This window comes from Myotis myotis, unplaced genomic scaffold (assembly GCF_014108235.1).
Source record: "Myotis myotis isolate mMyoMyo1 unplaced genomic scaffold, mMyoMyo1.p scaffold_m19_p_5, whole genome shotgun sequence".
NCBI classification, from domain to species: domain Eukaryota; kingdom Metazoa; phylum Chordata; class Mammalia; order Chiroptera; family Vespertilionidae; genus Myotis; species Myotis myotis.
The window spans coordinates 74,665,888-74,690,660 of NW_023416357.1; the positions used below are offsets into that span (position 1 = coordinate 74,665,888).

At 34.6% G+C, this 24,773-nt stretch overlaps 1 protein-coding gene across 7 annotated transcripts in view; it reads right to left on the reverse strand.

The window, feature by feature from the left end:
• The window catches only part of CEP120 (centrosomal protein 120), a 63,668-nt gene that overhangs the window by 15,822 nt on the left and 23,073 nt on the right, over positions 1-24,773 (reverse strand). For 2 of the 7 annotated variants that reach the window (XM_036308981.1, XM_036308982.1), the window contains exons 7-20: positions 23,770-23,967; positions 22,914-22,958; positions 21,864-22,091; positions 20,698-20,911; positions 18,425-18,602; positions 16,680-16,829; positions 15,583-15,765; positions 13,064-13,160; positions 12,807-12,959; positions 12,198-12,287; positions 11,987-12,079; positions 10,658-10,819; positions 7,902-8,024; positions 2,400-2,498 (exon numbers count right to left, since the gene is read on the reverse strand). In XM_036308981.1, coding sequence (XP_036164874.1) covers positions 2,400-2,498; positions 7,902-8,024; positions 10,658-10,819; positions 11,987-12,079; positions 12,198-12,287; positions 12,807-12,959; positions 13,064-13,160; positions 15,583-15,765; positions 16,680-16,829; positions 18,425-18,602; positions 20,698-20,911; positions 21,864-22,091; positions 22,914-22,958; positions 23,770-23,967 — 2,013 coding nt within the window. The remainder of the gene's footprint in view (positions 1-2,399; positions 2,499-7,901; positions 8,025-10,657; positions 10,820-11,986; positions 12,080-12,197; positions 12,288-12,806; positions 12,960-13,063; positions 13,161-15,582; positions 15,766-16,679; positions 16,830-18,424; positions 18,603-20,697; positions 20,912-21,863; positions 22,092-22,913; positions 22,959-23,769; positions 23,968-24,773) is intronic. The other 5 variants (XM_036308985.1, XM_036308986.1, XM_036308983.1 and 2 more) reach the window with 5 other exon arrangements.

Here is a 24,773-nt window from a genome sequence, read left to right on the forward strand (position 1 = left end):
AGGGGGATGGGAGCATGAGTTTGTGTGTGGGGGGGAGGGGGGGGTTAATGGGGGGGATGAGGACACATTTGTAATACCTAAACTAATAATAAAAAAAAATAAAATAAAATAAAAAAGTTCCTGTCCTTACTTCCTGAAATGACTCTAAAATGGCCCTCCTCTGATCTCCAAGTAGAGTCTAGCATACTGAATTCATGTCTGTTATAAAATCATTCTAGCCATTGTATTTATAACACCCCCATCTCCAACCTGCTACATTCCTAAATCACAACCAGTTCCCTAGAGGCCATCTCAAATATCTTCTCTCCTATGACACCTTTTCTAAGTCCCATTAAATCAGTGGTTCTCAACCTTCCTAATGCCACGACCCTTTAATACAGTTCCTCATGTTATGGTGACCCCCAATTTCATTGTTACAAATTGAACATAATTAAAGCATAGTGATTAATCACAAAAACAATATGTAATTATATATGTGTTTTCCGATGGTCTTAGGCGACCCCAGTGAAAGGGTCGTTCGACCCCCAAAGGGGTCACGACCCACAGGTTGAGAACCACTGCATTAAAAGATGTACTCTTATGGCTCTTTTCAGGGCTCCTAATATTAGGCAGTAAATGTTATATTTATACTTTTCTTCTCTATTACTAAATTGTAAGTTCCCTGAGGGAAAGACTTTTGTTTTATTTATGTCTATAAATTTAGGGCAATGCCTTGAATATAGGAGACTCTCAATACAAAATATTATTCACTTATCTACCCTCAGTCTTGTGAACATATAAAAATTTACTATTGTTAACAGAGTAGTCCCTCCCTTCTCTGTGGTTTGTTTTCAGTGATTTCAGTTATTCATGGTCAGGGTCCAAAAACATTAAATGGAAAATTCCAGAAGAAAAAAAACACACACCACAATTCATACATTTAAACTGCCCACCATTCTGAGTAATGTGATGAAATCTCATCCGTCCTAACTCTACCTCACCCAGAACGTGAATCATCCCTTTGTCTAGCATATCACACTGTATACAGTACCCACTCACTAGTCACTTAGCTATCAGGTCAACAGTTACGGTATTGCAGTCTTGTGTTTAAGTAATCCTAATACTATAGCATAGTACCTACTCATTCACTTTACTTCCTCTCATCACATAAGCACTGTATCTCCTCACATCACCACAAAGTGAATAAAATACAGTAAGATATTTTGAGAGAGACCACATTCACATAACTTTTATTACAGTATATTGTTATAAGTGTTCTATTTTATTATTAGTTATTGCTGTTAATCTCTTACTATGCCTAATTTATAGGTATGTAGGTATAGGGGAAAAAATAGTATACAGGAGTGGGCAAAAATAGGTTTATGGTTGTGAATATGCAAAACACAAAGCTTATTCTTGCATTATTAATTATTGTATTATTTTCCATATTAACAATTATAAACCTATTTTTGCCCATCCCTGTATATAGAGCTCAGTACTATCTGTGGCTTCAGGCATCCACTAGGCGTCTTAGAATGTAGCCCCCACGATTAAGGGAGGACTACTATATTATTTTATACTTATAATCGCAACTTACCTACAAGCTATGTTAGCATAATTTTCTTTATTTATTCTCATGCAGTTTAGTACATACTCCTTTATGATGGTTATAAGCATTTAGTACAATATCACAAAGATATTTAATAGCATTTGATGTTTATGGAGATATATAAATCTAAAAGACCTTCTTTAGCTAAAGCTAACCATTATTGATCCTTATGAGTTTTAGGTCAAAGTAGATTAGATTAAAAAAATCTTGCTAATGATTTATTTGGTCTTAATCACTTGAAGAAATTATACCTAACATTAAGATATATTTCTCATGAAGCTAATAGCATATGCTATCTAGCAACAGGAGGGGTAAAAATTCAATTAAGAATTCAGAAAACTATCACTTTTAAACTCATAAAATTATGCAAATATTCCCTGTGATTCCTTCCTTAATTGAATAAGTTACCTGTGTCTTCCTAGGAATAACATTTAAAGTATGTTCTTAAATTTGAGAATGTTAAATTTAAGTTATCCTGAAATTTCTCCCCTCAAACGTACTCACAATAGAAAGAAATTAATGCTGAAGAAAAGAATGGTAGTTGTATAAGTAAAATAAATTATCCAATTTCTTTTAGGAATGAGGACAGTTGGCAATTAAAGAAAATAACCTAAAAGTTTCAATTTTTAATTAAAAAAAGGAGGATCTTATATATATAACACACACACAGCCCAATCTCAAAAATAGCACTGGAGATTCAAATGCAGACATTTATCTGACATAACAGGTATTGCCAAATATGCAAACTTGTAAAGAATCAAGGGAAAAAGACATAAAAAGAATAATCCATCATTAATTATAAACTACATACCTGTTTAAGTCTGGCAAGTTCTTTCAAAGCTCGTCCCCATTGCTGCTTGTAATGCAGTTTAGATTTAGTTGCAGATTCCAACTTTCTTTCAAGTTCAACCTAACAGTGATTAAAATCATATCAAGTGAAACACTATACCACTGTGTACAATCACTGAAAGATAATATATACAAAGAGTCTGGCTTAAGAAAAGAGTTTATGTAGTGTAACATACGACATCATCTAAAACTGTTATATAATTTACTATAAATATTATGGCACATGAACATTTTCTTGTTTAAAATATAGTCGTATTTTTACTGCCTAACAGCCCATACTAAAAGGAACTGAATTAGTCTTAACCTCCAGACAGTTACTATAAATGTATTTAAAACATGTATATTGCATAAAGATGATAGAATGAAAAAAAATTTTTTTTTTTTAACAAAAAGCAGTTCTGTTAGCATTCCAATTTACTTGGTACTCTAAATCTTAGAAAACAAATTATTCCTTTTGGAGGCCTTTCATTATGTGGAATTTTGTCTTATAACAAAGAAAGCTATTAGATTCTTTTATAACTATATTTTGGCAAAAATCATAGAATGCCGAAAACAGTGAAATGTTTAATCAGAAAGCAGTTTACTAAGAAAGAGAACAAAGTAAAAAAATATTTTAAGAATGATAAACCAAATGAAAGACAAATAATGCTCCTAGTAACACTTACCTAACATTTATTTTCTATTTTTCCTCAAATATATAAATAAAAACATGAAAGTGATTCAATTAAAAAAATAAGGTTATTTATACTTGCAGCAGGCAGTGTGTTGTGCATGAACTGAAGCCAACTTGGCTATGTTTTGGAATGTCCTCTCTCAGTGTTTCAACCCAAGTACCAAACAAATTGATGTTGCCAACAGACAGTTTTACTAGTGAAACGATAATGTAATAATGGGCCTGAATTAGAGTAAAATACTGTTACTCTAAACTGGTCTAATTTTTTTATATGAAGTCGACTTTTTCCCATACTCACAATTTCTAATGTTTTGCAGAAAAATAAAACTAAAGACACTATCCAAAAATTCAAACTTCAAAAAACTCATGAAAATAAAATGAAAGGAAGAACAGATTGCCAAATTCCCTTCACAAGAGCCCAGAACATTCTCTGCAGTAATATACGACTTAATGGAGTCAAGGTCTTTACTGCTTTACAAATCCCTAGTGCTTGGATTTAAATGTGTTGACATTTCACAACTAGACTCATGCCTCTTAAATTGAATAATACGCTAAGATTGTCAAAGATGATCTCTTCCACTTACACCTAAAGATTTATACATATTAGCTGGTAATTTAACAAGGACATAGGACATAGGTCAGGAACAGGAAAAATCATTTTATAGCTGTGAGGTAAAAAAGTAGCCTTTAGCAATAAAAGTGATTATGTCCATAGGTCTTAGGTGGGCCCAAAGCTGAGGGTTAGAACAGGGATGAACCTAGAGGGAATACTTATACCCAATGGACTGACTTCATCAGAAAAAAGCTGTCTGGGTAGGTTACATTGGCTTTGCCATGATTATCAAAATAATTCAGATTTGCATACCGGTAGTTATTCAAACTAATTTAAAACACATGTATAGTCAATACATATAATTTCTTTACTTTTAACAAATAAAAAGACTAAAGTTAGCAAATCTGAGACACACACCTCGCTTTTATGATTTATTCCTATTACCAAATCAATGATTATGAACTTACGAACACAGATGCTTCTGTAATTCTAAATAGATGGACCCAAGTGCCAGAAAAATGCACACAATCAAAGACCTAGTTAAGGGCCCTATTGTGAGTAGATTTGAGGCTTGGGGAAGCATTTGCACTGATATGTCATATATATTTCTCCCTTAAAATATTTCCAGCTTTATCCTTTTTTATGCCATTTCCTTAGCTCAGGCTCTTCTCTTTTCTCCTCGGCCTCAAATCTACTCACAAATCTTGCAAACCACTATTAGATCAATTCACTCTCCACTAAATAATCTACAATAGCTACTTCTTGCCCACAATATTGAGCCTAGACTCTTCTGCTAGGTTTCAAGGCACTCCAAAATATCACTTCCATCCTACTTGCTCAACCTACTTTCTTGGTATTCCTCAAGGAAATACCAAGGAAATACCAATTCCACAGGAAACCCTTTATTCCAACCACCAGGTTGGGGTCCCCTACACATCCCTTTTCTTTGCCCAAATTACTTCCTGAGCCTATCAAGTCTTTCTTTTTCTTCTCTGCTAACTTAAACTTCAGGTTCAGTTCAAATACTACCTTGACCCAGAGCTTTCTTAAAATTACTGTATTCTGAACACCAAATAATTTCTCTTTTCTGAACTGCAAAGTGTTTCTATTACATTCCTGCTGTTTTATTATACACATTTGTTTAAGGCTCTCTGAGCCATTTCTCCAATTATATTACAAACTTTTCCCCTCATTTTCCCCTTTGTCCTAAGGGGTAAATACACAGCAGATACTAATCAAATACTCTTAAATTTTAGCTTCTGTCTTACTTATGTATCTCCTACTGAATTATAATGCTTTCCACATTTTATTTTTAAAAGTCCCAATTATTTGTAAGCAATCTAAAAGACATTTCCTAGCTAAAAGCAAATCAAACTATTCATTTCTTATATAATAAAGGGAATCAAGAATTAAATGTACCTTAATTTCTTTTTAGGCCATTTCAGTCAAAATGGGAAAATCTGTGTTATACTGAAGAGCACAGGTAATCACAAGATTATAGACTTAATCAGATACTTTTTCACTATGTCTTCCTTTTTGTACTTTTATGTCTTTGTTACTACTTAAGAAATAAGATTCTGCCCTCTTCTGGCTCTAATAAAATTTACAAAGAACTTTCAGAACAGCGGGGAGGCAGGGCGGGGAAGTAACCTTGTTTTACTAGGCAATGAAATATGCTGAATGAAATCATTAGGTCTGATATAGAGGCAGTTAAATTATGCATTTTTTCTCTCTCAAATTTATGGTGCTGTTTATATTTTTAATGTGTAGTGACCTTTACTTTTTTGGTAGAAGTGTAGTTGGAAGAAGGAATTTAAAAAATCACTTAAAATGTATTTCTATATTATCTAGTCTATATTCAGAAGAGATTAAAAGTTAATGCTTCTCGCCGAAACCAGTTTGGCTCAGTGGATAGAGCGTCAGCCTGCGGACTGAAAGGTCCCAGGTTCGATTCCGGTCAAGGGCATGTACCTGGGTTGCGGGCACATCCCCAGTAGGAGATGTGCAGGAGGCAGCTGATCGATGTTTCTTTCTCATCGATGTTTCTAACTCTCTATCTCTCTCCCTTCCTCTCTGTAAAAAAATCAATAAAATATATTTTTTTAAAAAAGTTAATGCTTCTCCAATTTTGAGATATTTGGTCTCTGAATTTCCCAAGTAAAATGGAAATATTCTTTGACATCTACTTAACAGCTCGAGAGAATTGATGAGATACTGTCTGAGTGCTTCAAATATCTCTGGTAAGTACCACAGAATTCATATTTATAAATACAGAAATACTTTAATAGTTATTTTTTTCATAATAGGGGTGGGAAATGGCTAACTGGATTCAAGTTCATTGGTAGAGAAATGAGAAGGCCAAAAATGGAAAAATGAAGAAATCGCCTATCTATGTAAAAAGCAGAATCAACAACACTTTGCAATCAAGAAGAGCAAGGCAACTGATAGGCTGCAGAAACACTAGAAGAAACCAGTTACAAGGCTTCTTAACTCAAAAGATTTATTTTACCACTTATTCCTAGCTCCACATCTTCTAGGCATTCATGCGTTTTGTCTCTTGGTGTTTCTTTTTCAAAGACTAACAACCATCAGTTTCTCCTTGCTATTAATCCCTTATCCATAAGCTTTTCTCAACATTGGCAGTCCCGTGGGCTCATTTTCTTTCAATGCCACATTTAACACTCTGTAATTGGGCTTATTACAAGGTAGTGACTTAAACTGTCAAACCCATGACCTTTCCTCAGCCATTCCTGACTTTCCTTCCATTCATAAGAGATTACTGTTACTTCCTCATTTTTAAAACTCTTTTTTTTTTGGGGGGGGGGGGGGTGCCACACTAGACTACATTTATTACTTCTCTAAATCATTTTAGCCATCTTCCCTGACTTGCTTTTTGTCTAGGAAGCTGAACTTTCCCTTTAAAGTTATATGTTCAGTTTTCCTTACTAAACGCTCCTTGAACAATTTCATCTAATTCTAAGGATGTTACTTTATTCAAATGACTCCCAAGTCTGTATGTCTAACCCATTTCTCTCTTCCTACTATATTTTCTCATTTTTAATGAACTTCTCCACTTAATCGGCTAACATCTCAAATGTAATATGTCTAAAATCAGAATTCTCTATAACTTCCACCAAAAGTTCATTAAAATTCATTTCTATTAATATTTATTAAGCCAATCTTACAAATGTGAGCATAATCTCTGACTTCTATTTACAGATAAAATACAAATTCTTTAACTTAGCATCTAAGGTCTTCCCGCATTTTCTTATCAGTCTTGTTTTTATTTTGAAACCACTACTATATTGATTACTGATTAAACTCTAGGTTCTAGTCAAGCTATTTTACAAGTATGCAAAAGACTTTTTAACCTAAGTACAATACCTCTCCTTGGGATACCCTTACCCACATATTTACCTATTTAAAATTTCACCTATCCTTTGGGTTCCTTTTCATTTCTTTGTTATACTTAAATTGCAGAGTTGACTTTGTTTTCCTTTTGCATTCATAACATTTATTAAGAGAAAGTTAGATGATACTTGCTACCATTTGCCTTTCACTATAATTATTTGGGTAAGTTCCTTGTTTCCTTTTGTAACCTCCTTGACTCTATTCTGAACATTTCTGAATCATTCATAATAGCATTTAGCATGGTGTCATAAAGAGTTCACGTCTTTGCTGGTAAATGAAAAATCAATTATATCAATCAGTATCCTGCCAAGAAACCAGAAATCACTTTAGGCCAGGAGTCCTCAAAATTTTTAAACAGAGGGCCAGTTCACTGTCCCTCAGACCATTGGAGGGCCGGACTATAGTTTAAAAAAAAACTATGAACAAATTCCTATGCACACTGCACATATCTTATTTTGAAGTAAAAAAACAAAACGGGAACAAATACAATATTTGTATTTGCATGTGGCCCGCGGGCCGTAGTTTGAGAACCCCTGCTTTAGGCCATTTAATATAGGCATCTGGTTATACTTTTAATGAAAGACACTAGAACCAGGGAAATAGAATCTAGCACCTTCAGTAGACTTTTGTGATAGAGCAGGCCTTGCCTTGCTCACCCTGGTTCCTGCCCATATTTTGAAACTGCTTCTTCAGCCTTGAATTCTCTGATGTGTTATCTGGTGTCAGAATACTTCAGTGAAATGTTACAGTGTATATGTAAGTGTCACTACTGACTTCGTAAGTTGATTGTTAGGACTAGTTAAGTGGGTATAAATTGACATGGGTACCTTTTCCAAGGTGAGAAGGTTTATTTCAGATTGTAGGCGGATTTCTGGTTTGTTGCTTTGCTGATCCTTGAACTGCTGGAACTCTTTTTCCAAAATCTTATACTTATTTTCAGCATCATTAAGCTGTATTTAAAAAAAAAAAAAAAGTATTACAGCCATTAAAAAAAGATGTAAAGTTTAATATTACAGAATTTAATTCAACAATCTCATTTTTTCTTATTCTAAACATGTTTACAGTACAAAGATCTCTAGTAATCCTAAAAATTTAATAAATCAACTGACAATATACAAAACTTTTTAAGAGTATGGAATTTCTTATAAAACCAGTATCATGAGACCATTTTTGTTAAGTTACCTTATAAAAATACTGATACTTAAGATGTTACATGTAAGAAATGATGACAGATATAGCAGATTATTATCAATGAAAAGTTTAATTTTAATACAGTATTTATTCTTAAAATTAGATACTATATGAATTTCATAATTCAAACACTCTTACAACTTAAGGTAATTTAAAGATTATAACTATGAAGGGGTTGGGTCAAATATTTTTTCCTACCATTCAGGGACATTATTATACACCATTACTGTGGTTACAATCAGGTTGTAAAGCAATAAGCTATTAGGCATAGTGGGCTTTTTTTCCTTTGCTAAGTGGTCCATAAACTACATTGATTTTTTGAGTCCTGGTAAATACTATCAGTCCTTCTACCTGTCTAGTTAGAATTATACATATAATACATGAAAGCTGGTTCAGAGTAAGGGCCTAAAAATTTTGTTTTCATACGAAGAAAATATAATATGTGTTATAGTCATGAGCTTAGCAACATGGGCATCTCAGAAATTTCTGCAGTCCCCACAGTTTTTCCCCAGGTCTTTAGATTATGTTTTAAGAGTTCCCTGGGTAATTCTTCTAAAATACCAGTTCTTCCCTTAAGCTCATTATAGCAGTCTGGGACAAGGTAGAGACCGAGGTTTTTTTCAAGAACTCCGCTGGTGATTAACACGTTAGGAGCGATGGTTCTAGATGGCTGAATCTTCCTGACAAGTGGGAAAAGCATTTGGTAAATCCCATCATGATTGCCTACTTTTGCAACTTTATCTTAAATGAGATCTCCATAATAACAATCAAATTCATATTTACAACCACTAAATAATTGACCTGAACTGCTATGGAAGCTATTCTTCATGTCAGAATTTACTGAAGACTTTGGAGGCATTCATCATACATATCTAATCTACAATGAAATTTTTCAAGAAAGATAAGCTTAATATTTAACATTTAACAGCTTGATTCTTTTTTTTTTTTTTTTTTTAGCAAATATTTATTAAGCCCCAATTATTCGATCAAGACTAGCTGGGCTCTAGGTATACAGATTGTTAACTCCATAAAACTGTTTTGATTTATAATTGACACTGATTGAATTATCACACCAATGAAAATAATAAAACTGCTCTAACATGTCATAGAGAAAAAGAATGAGAGAATAATATCCTATGAAAATATATAACAAAAACTTAGGGAAATTGTCCCTGATCCCTGCTCCCCGAGTAATTGGTGCTTCAGCTGAAAACTGAAGGATGAGTGTAGCACACACAAAGATCCTATGGTGAAGCTCAGCATGCTTGAGAACCTGAAGGGAAACCAGTGTGGCTGGAGAGCACAGGACAAAGGTGAGAGAGATAGGCTGGTTCCAAGCTCTGCAGAGGCTTGTAGGGCAAGGTAATTATTCTGAGCAGTGAGATGACATTGAAAGGTTTTACAGGAGGGTGTCATGATTCCCAAATTTTAAAAATATCACTCTGGTTGCAATAGGAAGAACAGAAATAAAGAACACTTACAGCAAGCATGTCAAACTCAAAGTCTAACACGGGCCAAATAAACAAGGCATGCGGCCCGTGAGTCTGACATGCTTGACTTACAGAAAGCTCAGACATGGATGGGAGGATCATGTTGGGTTTTAAATGACTTTAGACATCCAATTAGAGATATCAAAAAAGCAGATTTATTGGTCTACAGTGCAAAGGAAAGGTCTGGGACATACATCTGAAAGTCCAAGAGGTACAGACTGTCTCCGTTCCCATGGACATTAATAAGATTGTTTAGTACAAAGTAAGTTTTGAACTTAAAGGAGGTCTAACATTTACTAAAGGAAAATAAACCTGCAAAGGAGCCTGAGGGGTGGCCAGAAAAGTAGAGGAAAGCAAGGAGAGTGGTGTTAGAGAAGTCGAGAGAAGAGAATATACAAAAACAAGGACAACAGTGTTGATGTTGTCAATAAGTCTGAGTAAGATAAGAATGAAACATGCCCACTGAATGTAGTGACTTCTTTGACAACTGGCTGGCTGGAGCAATGGGGATGGGTTGTGAGGTGAGTATAAGGTGAGGAAATGAAGAGCAGAGACAATTCTCTCATGAAATTTGATTCTTAACTGAATTCAGTCCAGTGATATGAAGTTTATGCATGTTTGCTAAAAGGTGATTTATCAGAAAATAATTTTAAGCTGAGATTTATCTGAAATATAGTACAATTTCATGCAAATAATTGTAAGGGAAGAAAAATTATTCCAATATGGTCCTTAGCTTTGACTTAGGAAAAGAAGATCCAACTTAAAGTATATTTGAAGCTCTGCAATAAATATTAATCATCCAAATTACTGTGAGTTTTTATAACTTTTTAGTGAATTATACCAATTATTTCTAGATGCAAATAAACTCTAAGTGTAAAGAGATGATAGGTATTTCATCCAACCTGCTGCTGAAGTCGGTGTTTGTCCTCTTCTAGCTGCTTGATCTTTAACCTTTCCAGTTCTACTTGGTGAACACAATCTTCCTTGGCCCTACGGATAGAGTTCTGAAGTTCTTGCAGGTTCTGTTCACGTTCTGATTTCAGTTCCCTTCTTTCTCGTTGAAGCTTAAAACAAGTGCATCTTTAAGAGGTTGGCCTATTATGAGCTACATTATACCGTTCAATATTCTATTATCCATATATATATAAAGTCAAATGTTCAGAATACTTACATTATTTTCAATCATTTAATTCTTATACAAAGTATACACAAAAATCCATATATGACCTCTATAAATTCAACTGAAAATGCCCTAATCACTTAAAATTCCTATTTAAATAAACCCATTTTAATATATAAGCAAAAGTTCCTTTTCTTCTTTTAGAAATGTTTTATTTTTATTTTCCACCCATTCACACAGAAGATAACAGATTCTAAGTATTAGGAACAAATATACAAGTTTAAACGTCTAACTCAAATCCCAGAAAATGAATAAAGATAAGGTTAGGGTGATATGCTGAGGAAACTTTAAGAAACAAATTTGGGTAGGGAAGGAGCATATAAATTGAATGTGGAAGAATATTATTTTGAAACAACTTTTACAATAATTTAAAAAAGTATTTAGGTTAAAATTTAATAGGACCTAACAAAAATGTTAACTAAGCCTAGTACTCATTTATTTTTGGATCTAATCTTTAATAGGCAAGAATGTGGGATATTTCCTTCTTACTGAAAACCAAATCAGGATTCTAGACCCCTGAACCTATGCTACATTTTCTCTCTTCTCTAGGTAAGGTAACTATCCATTTAAAGTTTACATAATGGGAAAGTTAACCAAATATCTCCACTATTGTAGGAGTTAACCAAACTGGGTAAATAATAGTTAACCATTTCAAACAATAAGCACTTTCTATTCCTCACCTTCTAAAACATAAAACATTCTTTACCCAGTTGTTCTCCATAATGTCTGGAAGACAACTTCTAAGAAATACATTTTATATATAAGTACAAAGAAAAAAGAAATGAAGCCCCGCCTACATGGCTCAGTGGTTGAGGGCTGACCCATGCACCAAGAGGTAGCTGGAATGATTGCCAGTCAGTGCACATGCTTGAGTTGTGGGGGCATGCAGGAGGGAGCTGATTAACAGTTCTCTCTCACTGATATTTCTACCTCTCCCTCTCCCTTCTTCTCTAAAATAAATTCAATAAAAATATATTTTTTTTAAAAAGGAATGAATGGTATTAACCTAACATGGATTCTGTGAAATAAAGGTATTTGACAAATACAGTACCTCTGATTCTGTAATGGCCAGCTGGTGCTCTCTCTTCTCTAAATCAATTAGGGTTTTTTGAAGTTTTCCTTCCAGAAGAGTATATTCAGCCACCTAAAATAATAAAAGCTACCTTATCTTTTTCCCAAACTCAAAACACAATTTCAAAAATACATATACAAGACACTATAATTTTATTCCTTTCCCCTTCAATTTCTATACATGTTACTACCTTTTTCTTTACTAGTGATTCTCTCTCTCGATCCCTTTTCTTCCATTCCTCTGCAAGAGCTTGCATATGAGCTAGTTCTTTCTGCTTTAGCTACAAAAGGAAGAAAAATAAAGTCAGACAAAAATCCTAAATATTTCAAGTAAACAAATCAGTTGTCATCAGTTAAAAATTAAATGATCACTGATATGTTTATGTCAGGTGTTCTATTTTATTTTTTAAAAGATGCCTGAGGCAAGTAGTACCCATATAATTTAGGGGAGTACATGGTAAGTTGTGTTTTCTAACTCTCTTGTTCAGAGACTGATAATTCCATGTTCCAGGAGGGTACACTAAATGAGGACCGGAATGAAAAGAAACATTCAAGTCAATCTCTGATCTCTAACCTTCAGTTCTAATTTGCTTAAGATCAGAGACAAAGTTGAGGGAATCCTTCTTAGTGGCTTCTGTTTTTTGTTTTTTTATTCTCAATTTTTCTTTAGGAGTAAGGTATTCTTGATATTCAAAGGGACTAGTAGGGGACCATGGAACATAGTAAAAGCCTAGTATGGAGAAGGAAAAACATACTAAGTAGATAAAAATAGAGGCTTAAAGTAATGTTTAAAAAGTAACCTGATTTTCAAAAATGTCTTCTTGCCTCTCCTTCCACATTTCTAGCTCAAGTGCTGCTTTGTATTCTAAGGTTTCACGAGGCTCTGTCTGGACTTCTGAAGGACAAGGTGCGGGAGGAAGACAAGATGAGTTCTGTTGTACAGCAGTTAAACCCTAACATATGAATAGAAAAAAGCATATTGAAACAAATACACTCACACACATACACATTAGATCCGTTTTTAAAGAGTAATTTGATAACATTCAATGATACTTACCTGAGATGAATCAGAGACAAAAATCTCACGTGTTTTTAATATTCCATAATCTTCTAGAGTCATGGTGTAAGAAAGATTTATTATCCTGTTATTTGACCTACAAATGAAATCAGAAATATACTGAAACTCATGGAAACATTTTATGTTATTCTTCCTCTTAAGTCTCCAACACTATAGCATTGAGTAGACAACATTTCCTGCATCTGGCACTTGCTACTGAAACTGCAGCAGCTTCTAAGGGCTTCAAGACCTTCCATATACATGATTTCATTTGATAACTAACACTCTATTAAATACATACCTTTGTTTACTATAAAAGGACCTACAGATTACTTGGAAAAATTGAAAAGTACAAAATAAAGAATTTTAATCTCCCTGCCCATAGCTTATTACTGCTGAAATTTACTTACGTCCCTTCCTCTGTTTTATGTATATGTAGATACACATGTAATCATGCACATTAAGACCATACCGTTTTGTCCTCTTTTCCTATTTTTTTAAAATATATTTTTATTGATTTCAGAGAGGAAGTGAGAGGAGGAGAAAGATAGAAACATCAATGATGAGACAGAATCATTGATTGGCCGCCTCCTGCACATCCCCCACTGGGGATCGAGCCCACAACCTGGGCATATGCCCTCGACCAGAATCGAACCTGGGGCCCTTCAGTCTGCAGGCTGACACTCTATCCACTGAGCCAAACCGGCCAGGGTCTCTTTTCCTATTTATATCAAAATCATTTTCTCTGTCATAAACATTAATTCAAAAACATAACTTTTAATGCCTATAAAATGTACTAAAGAATTTATGTAGTAAAATAAACTTAATTCCCCTATTCTTGACTATATACAAGTTATTGTGAGTTGTTTTTCTACTTTTGAACACACTTGTACATAAATCTTCTACTGGATATGAGCATTGCCTCAGGCTAATTTCTATAAGTAGGTTAACTATATTTTTATTGATATGAGTACCTCTCTGTAGTATTAATTAAATAAATAAATAAACAAAATGTTAGAAAAAAATAAAACCTTGGCAATAAAAAACCCATGGCTTTGTCTAAGTCAAATATATTCTATAAACCCTTGGTCAAACAAAACTTTAAGAGTTCTAATTGTGTAGGATCCTTTTAGTAATCAACTAATCTCACAGGTTTTAAAAGAAATTAAAGTGTAATGAAGCACTGCCACATCTGAAGTTTTCACTTAGGTAAATCTAAACCTCTCAGTCTACAGAGCAGGGCAATAAAAGTTAACATTCACAACAAAAAGAATTAAAATAACTTCAAATAGTAAGAATTTGATTATTTTCATATTATTCTACTTATGACAGTGTTAATTTTTAAAAGAGATTTTCAATAACAGGAGTTGAAACACAAAGAATTTTCATTTACCCGGAATATCTGGTTCTCTAAAACACCTGTTCCCAGATCTTCCAAGTAAATAAAAATTTTAATAAACCTTCATTCTCTGGAAGTGGCTATTGATGGGGAAGCGTAAGGGAAGAAATTTCAATACAACTTTTAGATTTCAGCTTTTTAATGAGCCTTTTTTCCTTCTACTTTCTTACTATGCTTTAAAAATAAAGGCATGTTGTATAAAATATCAAACTGAATTTAAATTTCTATTGTTAAATTTTTAAAAATCATGCAACAAATATATTATTTGTCTGAAATATGTGAACTCCAGCTTTTCACTGTGACAATGAATTTTAGGACCAAAAAAACACAATTGTGCCCTAGCCGGTTTGGCTCAGTGGACAGAGCATCGGCCTGTGGACTGAAGGGTCCCAGGTTCGATTCTGGTCAAGGGCATGTACCTTGGTTGCAGGCACATCCCCAGTCGGGGGTGTACGGGAGGCAGCTGGTCGATGTTTCTCTCTCATCGATGTTTCTAGCTCTCTATCCCTCTCCTTTCCTCTCTGTAAAAAATAAATAAAATATATTTAAAAACAAAAACAACAACAACAACAAAACAATTGTCTTTGAAAGTGCAAAGCATCCTCAGACTTCAACAATAAGGTAAAAGTTAAAACATTTTTTAAGTAGAAAAATAGTCATTCCCAATGCAACATAATGTATAAATACATTCTAATTTTGAGATTAAATTAGGAAAGGCAAGGGTGGGTGGGTAGGAAGAGATAACCCACTTGTTTGCATTTATGCATAACCCATGGACACAGATAACAGGGTGGTGGAGGGTGAGGCAGGTTAGGAGCCAATGGGGTAAAAAAGAGGGCACATGAAATACTTTCAACAATAAAGTTGAAAAAAATTTAAAATTGTCAGGCTAAACAGAGGAGAGGGAAATATTCACCAGTCTGAGTAAATATTGCAGTACTATAGCAGCACAGATTCTTAACTTTGTGAGGGTATAATGGGTATCAGAAAGCTAAAGAGCAAACTAGGATACAGTTCCCACAGGTCATGAAAGATCAGAGAAAAAATGATATGAAAAGATAAGGTTATAACTAATGAGAATAAAAAGCAAAGCTAAGATCAATTTTGCAAAATGCATTACCCTTGTGCTGCTATAAAAGGCACACTTTCACTGTAAGTTTGACGCCAACACTGTTCACCATTAGAACCTAAAAAGCGAGTTTTTTCTGAAGATAAGATGTTTGAAAGCTGGATTCTAGCGATTCCCAGAAGTAAATCTTTACTCATTTTATCCTTGTGCCATAATTCAATCAGCAATGGAATCCTGAGGAAGAGAGACACATATATTCATACCTATCAACTCAGAACAAAGTCTTTTTTGGACTAAAATCTTTGAATTTCCTTAATGTAGTCAAAGATTACAGTGTTTGTTACTGGAATGTAAATGCTCAGTTCCATACATAACAATCAGAAAATTCAATTACATCTTCTACACCTCTTTCTATGCAATAAAGAAACTCTTTAAACCAGTGGTTCTCAACCTTCCTAGTGCCGCAACCCTTTAATACAGTTCCTCATGTTGTGGTGGTCCCCAATTTCATTGTTACAAATTGAACATAATTAAAGCATAGTGATTAATCACAAAAACAGTATGTAATTATATATGTGTTTTCCGATGGTCTTAGGCGACCTCTGTGAAAGGGTCATTCGACCCCCAAAGGGGTCGCGACCCACAGGTTGAGAACTGCTGCTTTAAAACCTATTATTCCCACAAATAAATTTTAATTTTCCTTCATTCTTCCTTTTAAAATATACATCTTGAATTTTGATACTCTGAGCACGTAAAGTGACACTTCACAGATCTCACCTTCCTTCACAAGTCTATTTCAGATAGCTGAGCTAACACCTCCACTTCATATAAATAAAAAAATAGAAATAAAATAATATATACAGTCATTCAGTGAATCAGCAATAAAAACTCGTAGGACAAACTACTTTTCAAAGTTCCTTCATTACTTACATTGTTTTAACAACGTTCTAATAACTAAGTTAAGATAAAACTTTGTGGCGGAAGCACAAATGTCACAGACTTTGTTAGTATATTTGTTTCTAGATTCTCAAATGCATAAACTGCTATGGATTTAAACCTATAGAAATTCCTCTTGTTTATAAGATAGAAAATTTTAAGAGCTGACTTGAGAAGATAATATCATACACATAGTGTAGTGCATATATTACCTTAAGAAGGTATCTTGCAGCTGATGAGGCATAGTTGCGAAATCAAATGCACAGTAAGATTGGGGAAGAAAAACTTCCATGTTTTTCCGAACTTCAACAGGAGGATTAGTCATAATAGGAGCTGCACTTCCAAAGAATGGATATGAGTACCTAGAATTTCAGAAAAACAAAATCTTAGATAAAACTACAGATAAAACTTATAGTATGTTAAAATGAATGTTACTATGAATATTATGGGCAAACAGAATTTTTAAATAGATAAATGATACAAACACATTATGATTTTGTTCTTGTCACCAACAAAAATTATACAAATGTTTTCAGTGTGGATATGAAAATTATAGAAATTATAGAGCAAATGCATTAATAGCATAGAACTATTTCCCAAGTTGCTTTACAGATCATTTCTTAATGAGGCTCTGGAGGAGAAAGAGAATTCTGGTATTTTGAAGGCAATGACAAAAATAAGAAAGAGAGTCATTTTGAAGCACTCCAAATAAGACTCCATTAAACAAAGACTGGGTTCCCATTTTAGATGGTCCCTGTTTCTCTTCTCCTGCCACAGTCCTCTGTAGGTATTCTGAGATCAGATTCCCTCTAGCGGCAGCAGAGAGATCTCAGTTAAAGGAGTAAAGACAAAAAACAGAGGTAAAAAATAAGTAATAATTCTATTTCTAAAAATAATTTTAAGAGATGTTATACAAACTCTGAAAAAAGCTATGGCCGTGAGAGAAAACCTTTTTCTTGCCTTCAATTTTCAAATAAAAACAACACTTTAGCAATGACTCTCAGCCTCCAACATGGTAAAATGCACAACTTAAGCTGCGATGAAAGATTTCCATTCTATGAATTCACCATCACACTACACGCTGGGTCCCTTTAATTCTGTCCATTATTCACACCAAAGCTCAGAGGATTTTGGAAACAACTTCATGAGAAGTCAAAGAGTTGAAAAATTACATGCAAGTATGAGTTGATTTATGCATCTGAAAAGCAGGTCTGCTCCAAATCGCGGCAGGAAGCAATATGCATTTGCTGACTTCCTGGGAATGGCAATCCAGGGGACAGAAAGACTTCCTCACTTTAATCACATAAAGACCAACACCTTTATTACAAATGCCACTGCTTGCTCCAAAAAAAAGTATGAGGAGAAATTACTCCAAACTAAAACACAGTATTGTATATTTAATTTATATCTTAGCCACAAGAATCTATGAAAATGTAATATTACTAAAAACAAAATACTGTATAAAGCCATTATACTGACTGAAATGTACATTTTCAACTTTTTATATTGAAAAGTGTGGACACATTCCACTTACAGTTCACAAAGTATGTTTTTTAGATTCACAGCTATAAAATGTAGTTTTGAGGAATATAACCTCACATTATGATAAAGTTTTTACAGAAAAATCAGATGCCTTCCATTATTTTGACTTGTGGCACTATTTCCAGGAACAACACACTTTAAGTTCAAGAGTCACCGTATTTTAATAGAACCATTAATAAATTACTATAAGTTCTTTCAATTATTACACTAGCATAGTGAAGACTGTTACCTCTCACACCACCAATACCAGCCTGGTTTAACTCTGAGGTCACTGGGACACAGCCTTACCCCCTTCTAATACTCTGATTCAACAAATGTTATAACTTCTCTGGTGGCATTTCTTTCTCTGCAACTTCCCCAATAGAGAAAAGGCATTTCTCCTTGGAAAATACTTTGAAACCAAACCAAATCATACCTTAAAATACAGTTGATTGGAAAACCAACTTCCAAGTCATGGATACTCCGTAGGTCTATCGAAAAGCAAAAATGGTGTGATGTGGCTGGAACAGCAATCTTCTGTCCTGAAGCTGTTTCCGGAGCACTGGATGCTGTCACCGGCTGGGCCGGCAAAGCAGGTACAGAAGAACTGATGGCTAAAATAAAGGTAAAAATGTTTGGTTTGGTTTGGTTTTAAATTCAATTTGCTAACACTTTCTCTTAAGTTATCTAAATAATTTAAAGATATCTCGACCTTCAAGCAAGGAACTTGACTATCTGGTTTTATAAACGTAGGAATTGAGGCATAAATATCTTAAAGTGACTTGTCCCAAATTATGCAAGCTTTAATTCCCATTGTAGAACTGTATAGGAAAAAAATGTCCTCTTTATGTGCATCTATACCAGGGGTCCTCAAACTTTTTAAACAGGGGGCCAGTTCACTGTCCCTCAGACTGTTGGAGGGCCGGACTATAGTTTAAAAAAAAACTATGAACAAATTCCTATGCACACAGCGGCGGCAAAAACACCCGGTGGGCCGGATAAATGTTTTCGGTGGGCCGCATGTGGCCCGCGGGCCGTAGTTTGAGGACCCCTAATCTATACTAATAAAAGGGTAATATGCTAATTAGACCAGGTCGACTGGACATTTTCCAGACGTCCAACTTCCTTCCAGAAAGTTAGGGGGCAATCAGGCTGGCAGGGGGCAGTTAGGGGGTGACCAGGCAGACAGGTAGAGTGGTTGGGGTGATCAGGCCTACCGGGGGGCAGTTAGGGGACAACCAGGCCAGCAGGGGTGTAGTTAGGGGGCAACCAGGCTGGCAGGGGACCAGTTAGGGGGCAATCAGGCCTGCAAGCAGAGGCAGTTGGGGGTTATCAGGCAGGCAGGTAGAGTGGTTAGGGGCAATCAGGCAGGCTAGCAGGGGAGCAGTTAGAAGGCGGCCAGCCTGGCAGGGGGGCAGTTAATGGGCAACCAGGCCAGCAGGGGAGCAGTTAGGGGACAACCAGGCCAGCAGGGGACCAATTAAGGGGCGATCAGGCTGGCAAGCAGAGGCAGTTAGGGGCGATCAGGCAGGCCAGCAGGGCAGAAGTTAGAGGGCAGCCAAGCCAGCAGGCGGGGCAGTTAGGGATGGCCAGGCCGACAGGGGACCAGTTAGGGAGCAATCAGGCAGGCAGACAGACAGGTGAGCGGTTAAGAGCCAGCAGTCCTAGATTGGGAGAGGGATGTCCGACTCCCAGTTTAGGCCCCATCCCTACTTTTTAACACATTGTTTGCGGGTAGTTTTTATCGCGCGGTAACAGGTGGCGTGGGCCATTTTTGCAGTTGAATAGATTACCTACCGTTATACCTGGATGTACATACATAATTCACCATTGTATGTGTTAAAGACCCAAATTTTGTCTTTTGGAATTCATATATCTGCATGTTAGCATCCCTTTAGAGCAATAAAAAAGTATAAAAATAAACGTATTTATACGTTACCCGCATTCTACCGGTAGTCTATAAAAAACGTATTAATACGTGTCCTGCGCTCTACTACCAGTCAACGTAAAACGTATAAATACGTTTCCCGCATACAATGTGTTAAAGTAGTTTTAGTTATTTTAGGTATATATGACATAGTTTAACAAAGATCTAAAACTTGAAAAGACAGAGCTATCTAGTTTAATCCTGTTATAGGCCAGAGATGTTTTAGTGAGTGGCCCAAGTTGTAGTTGCTCAGTGACAGAGCTACAACTCACTCCCAAATTTCTAACTCATAATCCAGCACTACGTTACTTACTTACGCTACTAAATATGATTGTGGATCTTTATGTAATGGGTGGAAAATTTTTATAAAGCCAGATAAATGTGCTTTCTCAGACTCTCTCTTAACTGTTAGAATAAAAAATTATTACTACAAGGTTACTTTAAGAAACAGCAACTCTTTCATCTAAAATTCCAATGTATTCAAGATATTTGAGAATTTGCTAGTTAAAACTATCTGAAAGAACTATATTCTTTAATTTCTTTTGAACAGGCTACTATTTCTAGTGCAAAAGTAAAAGAAAAATTTTTCTTACCTTTTTGCAAGTTATATAGTGAAGTTAAATAAATTGCAATTACTTTAAATTGATTTTTTTTTACATTGCCACACATTATTGGTTCTTTAAAAAACTAAATTTTTACGTAGATCCCATGGAAAGTCTCAAAGTCATTTATTAGATGGCTACAAAATCTATATTTAAAAGGTCTGTAAAAAAGAATCTTACCCTTTGGGTTTGGTTTTGTGTCCTTATCATACTGTAAGCTTTCCACTTCACTTTCTGTTGCATCATCTTTTGTTGGAGGTGACTGGTTGTGAGGCATAACAGGGGACACACTTGGTGACTTTGGCTCAGTAAGTTTCTCCTTTATGGGAGTTAAAACTCTCTTCTTTGAATGCTGTGACTCATGTTCATTCTGGGTCTTTAATTCAATTAAAGACTAAAAACAATTTTTAAATAAAGTATAATTTGCAAAGAACTTTCCTTCATAATTAAGCAAAAAAATGATGTTGTTTTTTAAAAATATAAGCTTCCTTTCCCAGTCTGGATATTCCTAGTCTATTTTTCTTCATAATTTGCAAATATCCTTATAGCATCTAGGACCAGAAAAAGGAAGATGAACAGGAAGGAAATATATCCAGAGCTAAGAACCAAAATGTATCCTAATGGGTAAGAGGAATACCGGATAAAAGAAGTCAGACATAGGTGTCCCTGGGAATGGTTATTTCTACTAAGGCCTAAAGTCCTTTAAAAAACACACAAATGTCTACTAGGATTTTCTTCCTCTCCTTTGGTCTACTATCCTCTAAAATATATATATATATATTAGGCTCTCACTTTAGTTTTTCAATCTTTAATTCATAAACTGTATAAAGATCAGTTCTTTAAAAGAACAGGATTCTAAACTTGGTTGGGGGATGTATACAATAAAAAACCATATATGTTCAAATAAATGCCCATCTCTGTTGCCTAAAGAAGAGTATAGGAACTATAAACCCCAATTCATCAAGAACATTATGTTAGCTCAGGTGAATTAACCCAAATAAATACCATTAATGCAAATTTCCAGAAAACGTTCTCTTTTACTGGAGCTCCTTTTACTGGAGCTGCCATAGTCATTGACTATGAGTTGGGGGCAGGAGAATGGTTTCCACTCCATGAGAAGACTATACCCAAAGGCTCTGGATACAGTCGCTATACTACAGCAGTGGAAGCAACAGTGCTTTTCAGAAATGTCTTTTCCGAGAGGACCTATCAGAAAATGTAGGCTACCAATTAAGAGTAGTAAACACTTTCTTAATGCTGGGAAACTCTTCTGAAGTTCGACTTGTGTGAAGAATCATGAGTGAAACCGGAGAAGCTGCCGTAGGGGAAGGAGGGTCACTACTTGCCTGTGCGTCTACGCCTTCTCTCTGCAGAGCCACAGACACTCCCACAGTTGGGGCCAGCTCCACAGGAATAGGTGCAAGCTTTTGTTTGGCTCGGTTTGGAGGGTCAAGGGTAAAAGCACCCTCAACTGTAACTGGGCGCTGGTTGATTTCTGTACTACCCCTTTTCAGTAATCCTGCTAAAGGTATTTCTGTACTTCCAAGTGACTGGTCTCCACAGCAGAGATGGATCTAATATGAAAGGGAAAATCAACACAGGGTTTTACGTTTTCTTCTTTCTCCTAAAATACAAACTTAAAAAGTTATAAAACTTAACAAAAACTTACCTTCCATATAAGGCAAGTATAATGCAGGTTATACTAACCTGCAGCAACTAAGAAATAGATTCCCATGAGATTGTTAAAACTACTGATCAGGCACACAGTTTACCAAGAACTCAATAATAAAACTATTACTTCCTTTTCATTTTTTTTTCTTTCAGTACTGTACACATCTGATACAACCTTTTCTTTTTTTCTGTCTCTTTCGTGAGTTATGGTAACTTTAATATTTTACTATGCTATTTTACATATGCAAATTGTATCATGTGTACATGAATTTAAATAAAAAACAAATACCTCAACATTTTTTTCTATTTCTATTTCAACATTAATTTAAACACAGCTCTAAAAAATAAGTTAGTAGATCCAGCCACATTTGAAAATTAAAGAACCTCAAATAATTTTGTTTCATTCACCCATAAAATACATGGAATGTTTTTTTCTCTCTTTTCTTGCTCTTCAGACTTTATTTATAAAGCAAGTGCTTAACAGTAAAAGGTAAAAGAGAATACCCCTGGATGAAATGTACTGTTAATCACTAATAACCACTAATAGCTAATCAAAACTTCAACATTACCACCTTTTGCAACAGCAAAAAGGCAATTTCAGGTAAATGTTACATAACTATATTCTTTTCCCTTACTATATCAAAGCCTTGGCAAGCTTACCATTCATATTGAACAATAAGCAATCACAACATGAAAATATTTTTAGTTCTAATATCAGAAATTACCTGTAACTTAGTCTTAATGTTGCTAGGTGTGATGATTTTAATGAGCTGAAAAGAATGAATTTTTATGACTTCAATGTCCATGAGAATCAAACTAACAAGTCAGTACTTTAGATAAGGATTGATATGTTAGATACAGAATAAAATTATATGTGCTTTTTCCTGCATTTTATCATTTCATAAAGCCTTCAGCTTTCTAAATATCTTGAATTTAGCAGAACAACCTCTAAAATTTAGTTCTAAAATTCCTTAATGTCTCTTTTCACCTCCCACCCAAAACACACATCTGATCACTTCACTATAAACAAATGACTATCTAGCCCTATAGATGGCCACCCCATGTCAGTCTGATTTAAAGCAATTGTAATAAAAATAAAACAGTAGTTTTCACTAAGTAAGGTTCACTTTTAGAGTCTACTTTGAAATTCGTTTAAAACATAATACTCAATTCAGGGGCAGATTTTTAAAAATTGTTATCTCTTTGCTTTTAATAGCAATAGGAATATAAATTCTGAACTCTAAAGTGGGATCTGTGTGCCTATGGCTACTATCTCCATCAACAGTAACAAAACCTTCACTGTGCTCACAGCTTTAGGCTCCAGGTATAATTTTTTATTATAAAGGACTGATAATTGACACAATTCTTTTCACAATAACTAGGAAAGAGGCATATCTCTTAAAATTCTAAAGTAACTACTATGCTATGCTATGTATGACTTTACAAGTCAGGATAATTACTAAAAAGTTTAAAGATGTAGCACAAAAATGACCTTCACCACTGAAACAATATGGTTGAAGTACCTCTCTAGTGCTTAAAAAACTCATCTCTAATAAAAAAACAATTTTCTGCAGTACGTACCTGTAGTTTAGATTGAAAAGCCAAGTAAACACGAAGAATTTCTACACTGCTTCGTATTCGAACGGACGCTCTCTCTGGCTCAAAGTTTGGGTTGATCAAATCATTGAAGGGTTCATTTGTAACATCATTTCCCAGTAAAGAATAGTAAAAGAAAAACTCAGGCTGTCTTTCTGGAAGTTTCATGGTACATGGAATTAACTAAACATTTAAGAATAAAAATAAAAAGGATTACTTCTTAAACTACCAAACATGCTCAGTATGTCTGATAAACTCCAAAAATATTTGCAAAAATGTTACTGCTTTTTTTAATTTCACGTCTTAAATGAATCACTCAAGGCATTTAAATCTCTGCCAAATTGCATCCAGATTATTAATTTACTTAATTTTGAGAAGTTTATCTGAGAAAAGAACAGAGACAAAAATAATTTTATAGATTTATATTGTCTTACATTTCATTAAACTGATCCGTGAATACATCCAAGTTCTTTTAAAAGAAAATGATTAAGTGTCTTAAATTAAGCTTTCCTTATTTCCACATATCCTATTTCATCTTTTCCTTACTCTGTCATCCTCTTCATAAATGAGAGGAGGTTTTAAAAAATTATTAACCCAGGCTATTCAATATAACACCTTGGTCCAGGCTTTTGATTAAAAACATAAAAGCTTTTTAGCTACTATATCAAAATTTGGAGACCTATAAATTAATAATTGCCAATGGATGCCTTCTGCACTAGGAGTGTTCTCAAAGTTGGTAGTTTCATGGACACATAGGATGAAGAAATAGGATTTTTGTCCCATAAAATATAAAATATCTCCTATCAGACCTTTAATTGTTCACTAGAACATTGTTGAAAATAACAATAAACTATAAACAACTGATATGTCCATTATTAGGAGATGGCTTAAATGTATTATAGCAATCATACAGAGTGTCTGCTAAATGATGATACAGTAACATGAAAAGTACCTGAGATATACCGTTAAGTATAAAAAAGTTATAGGAC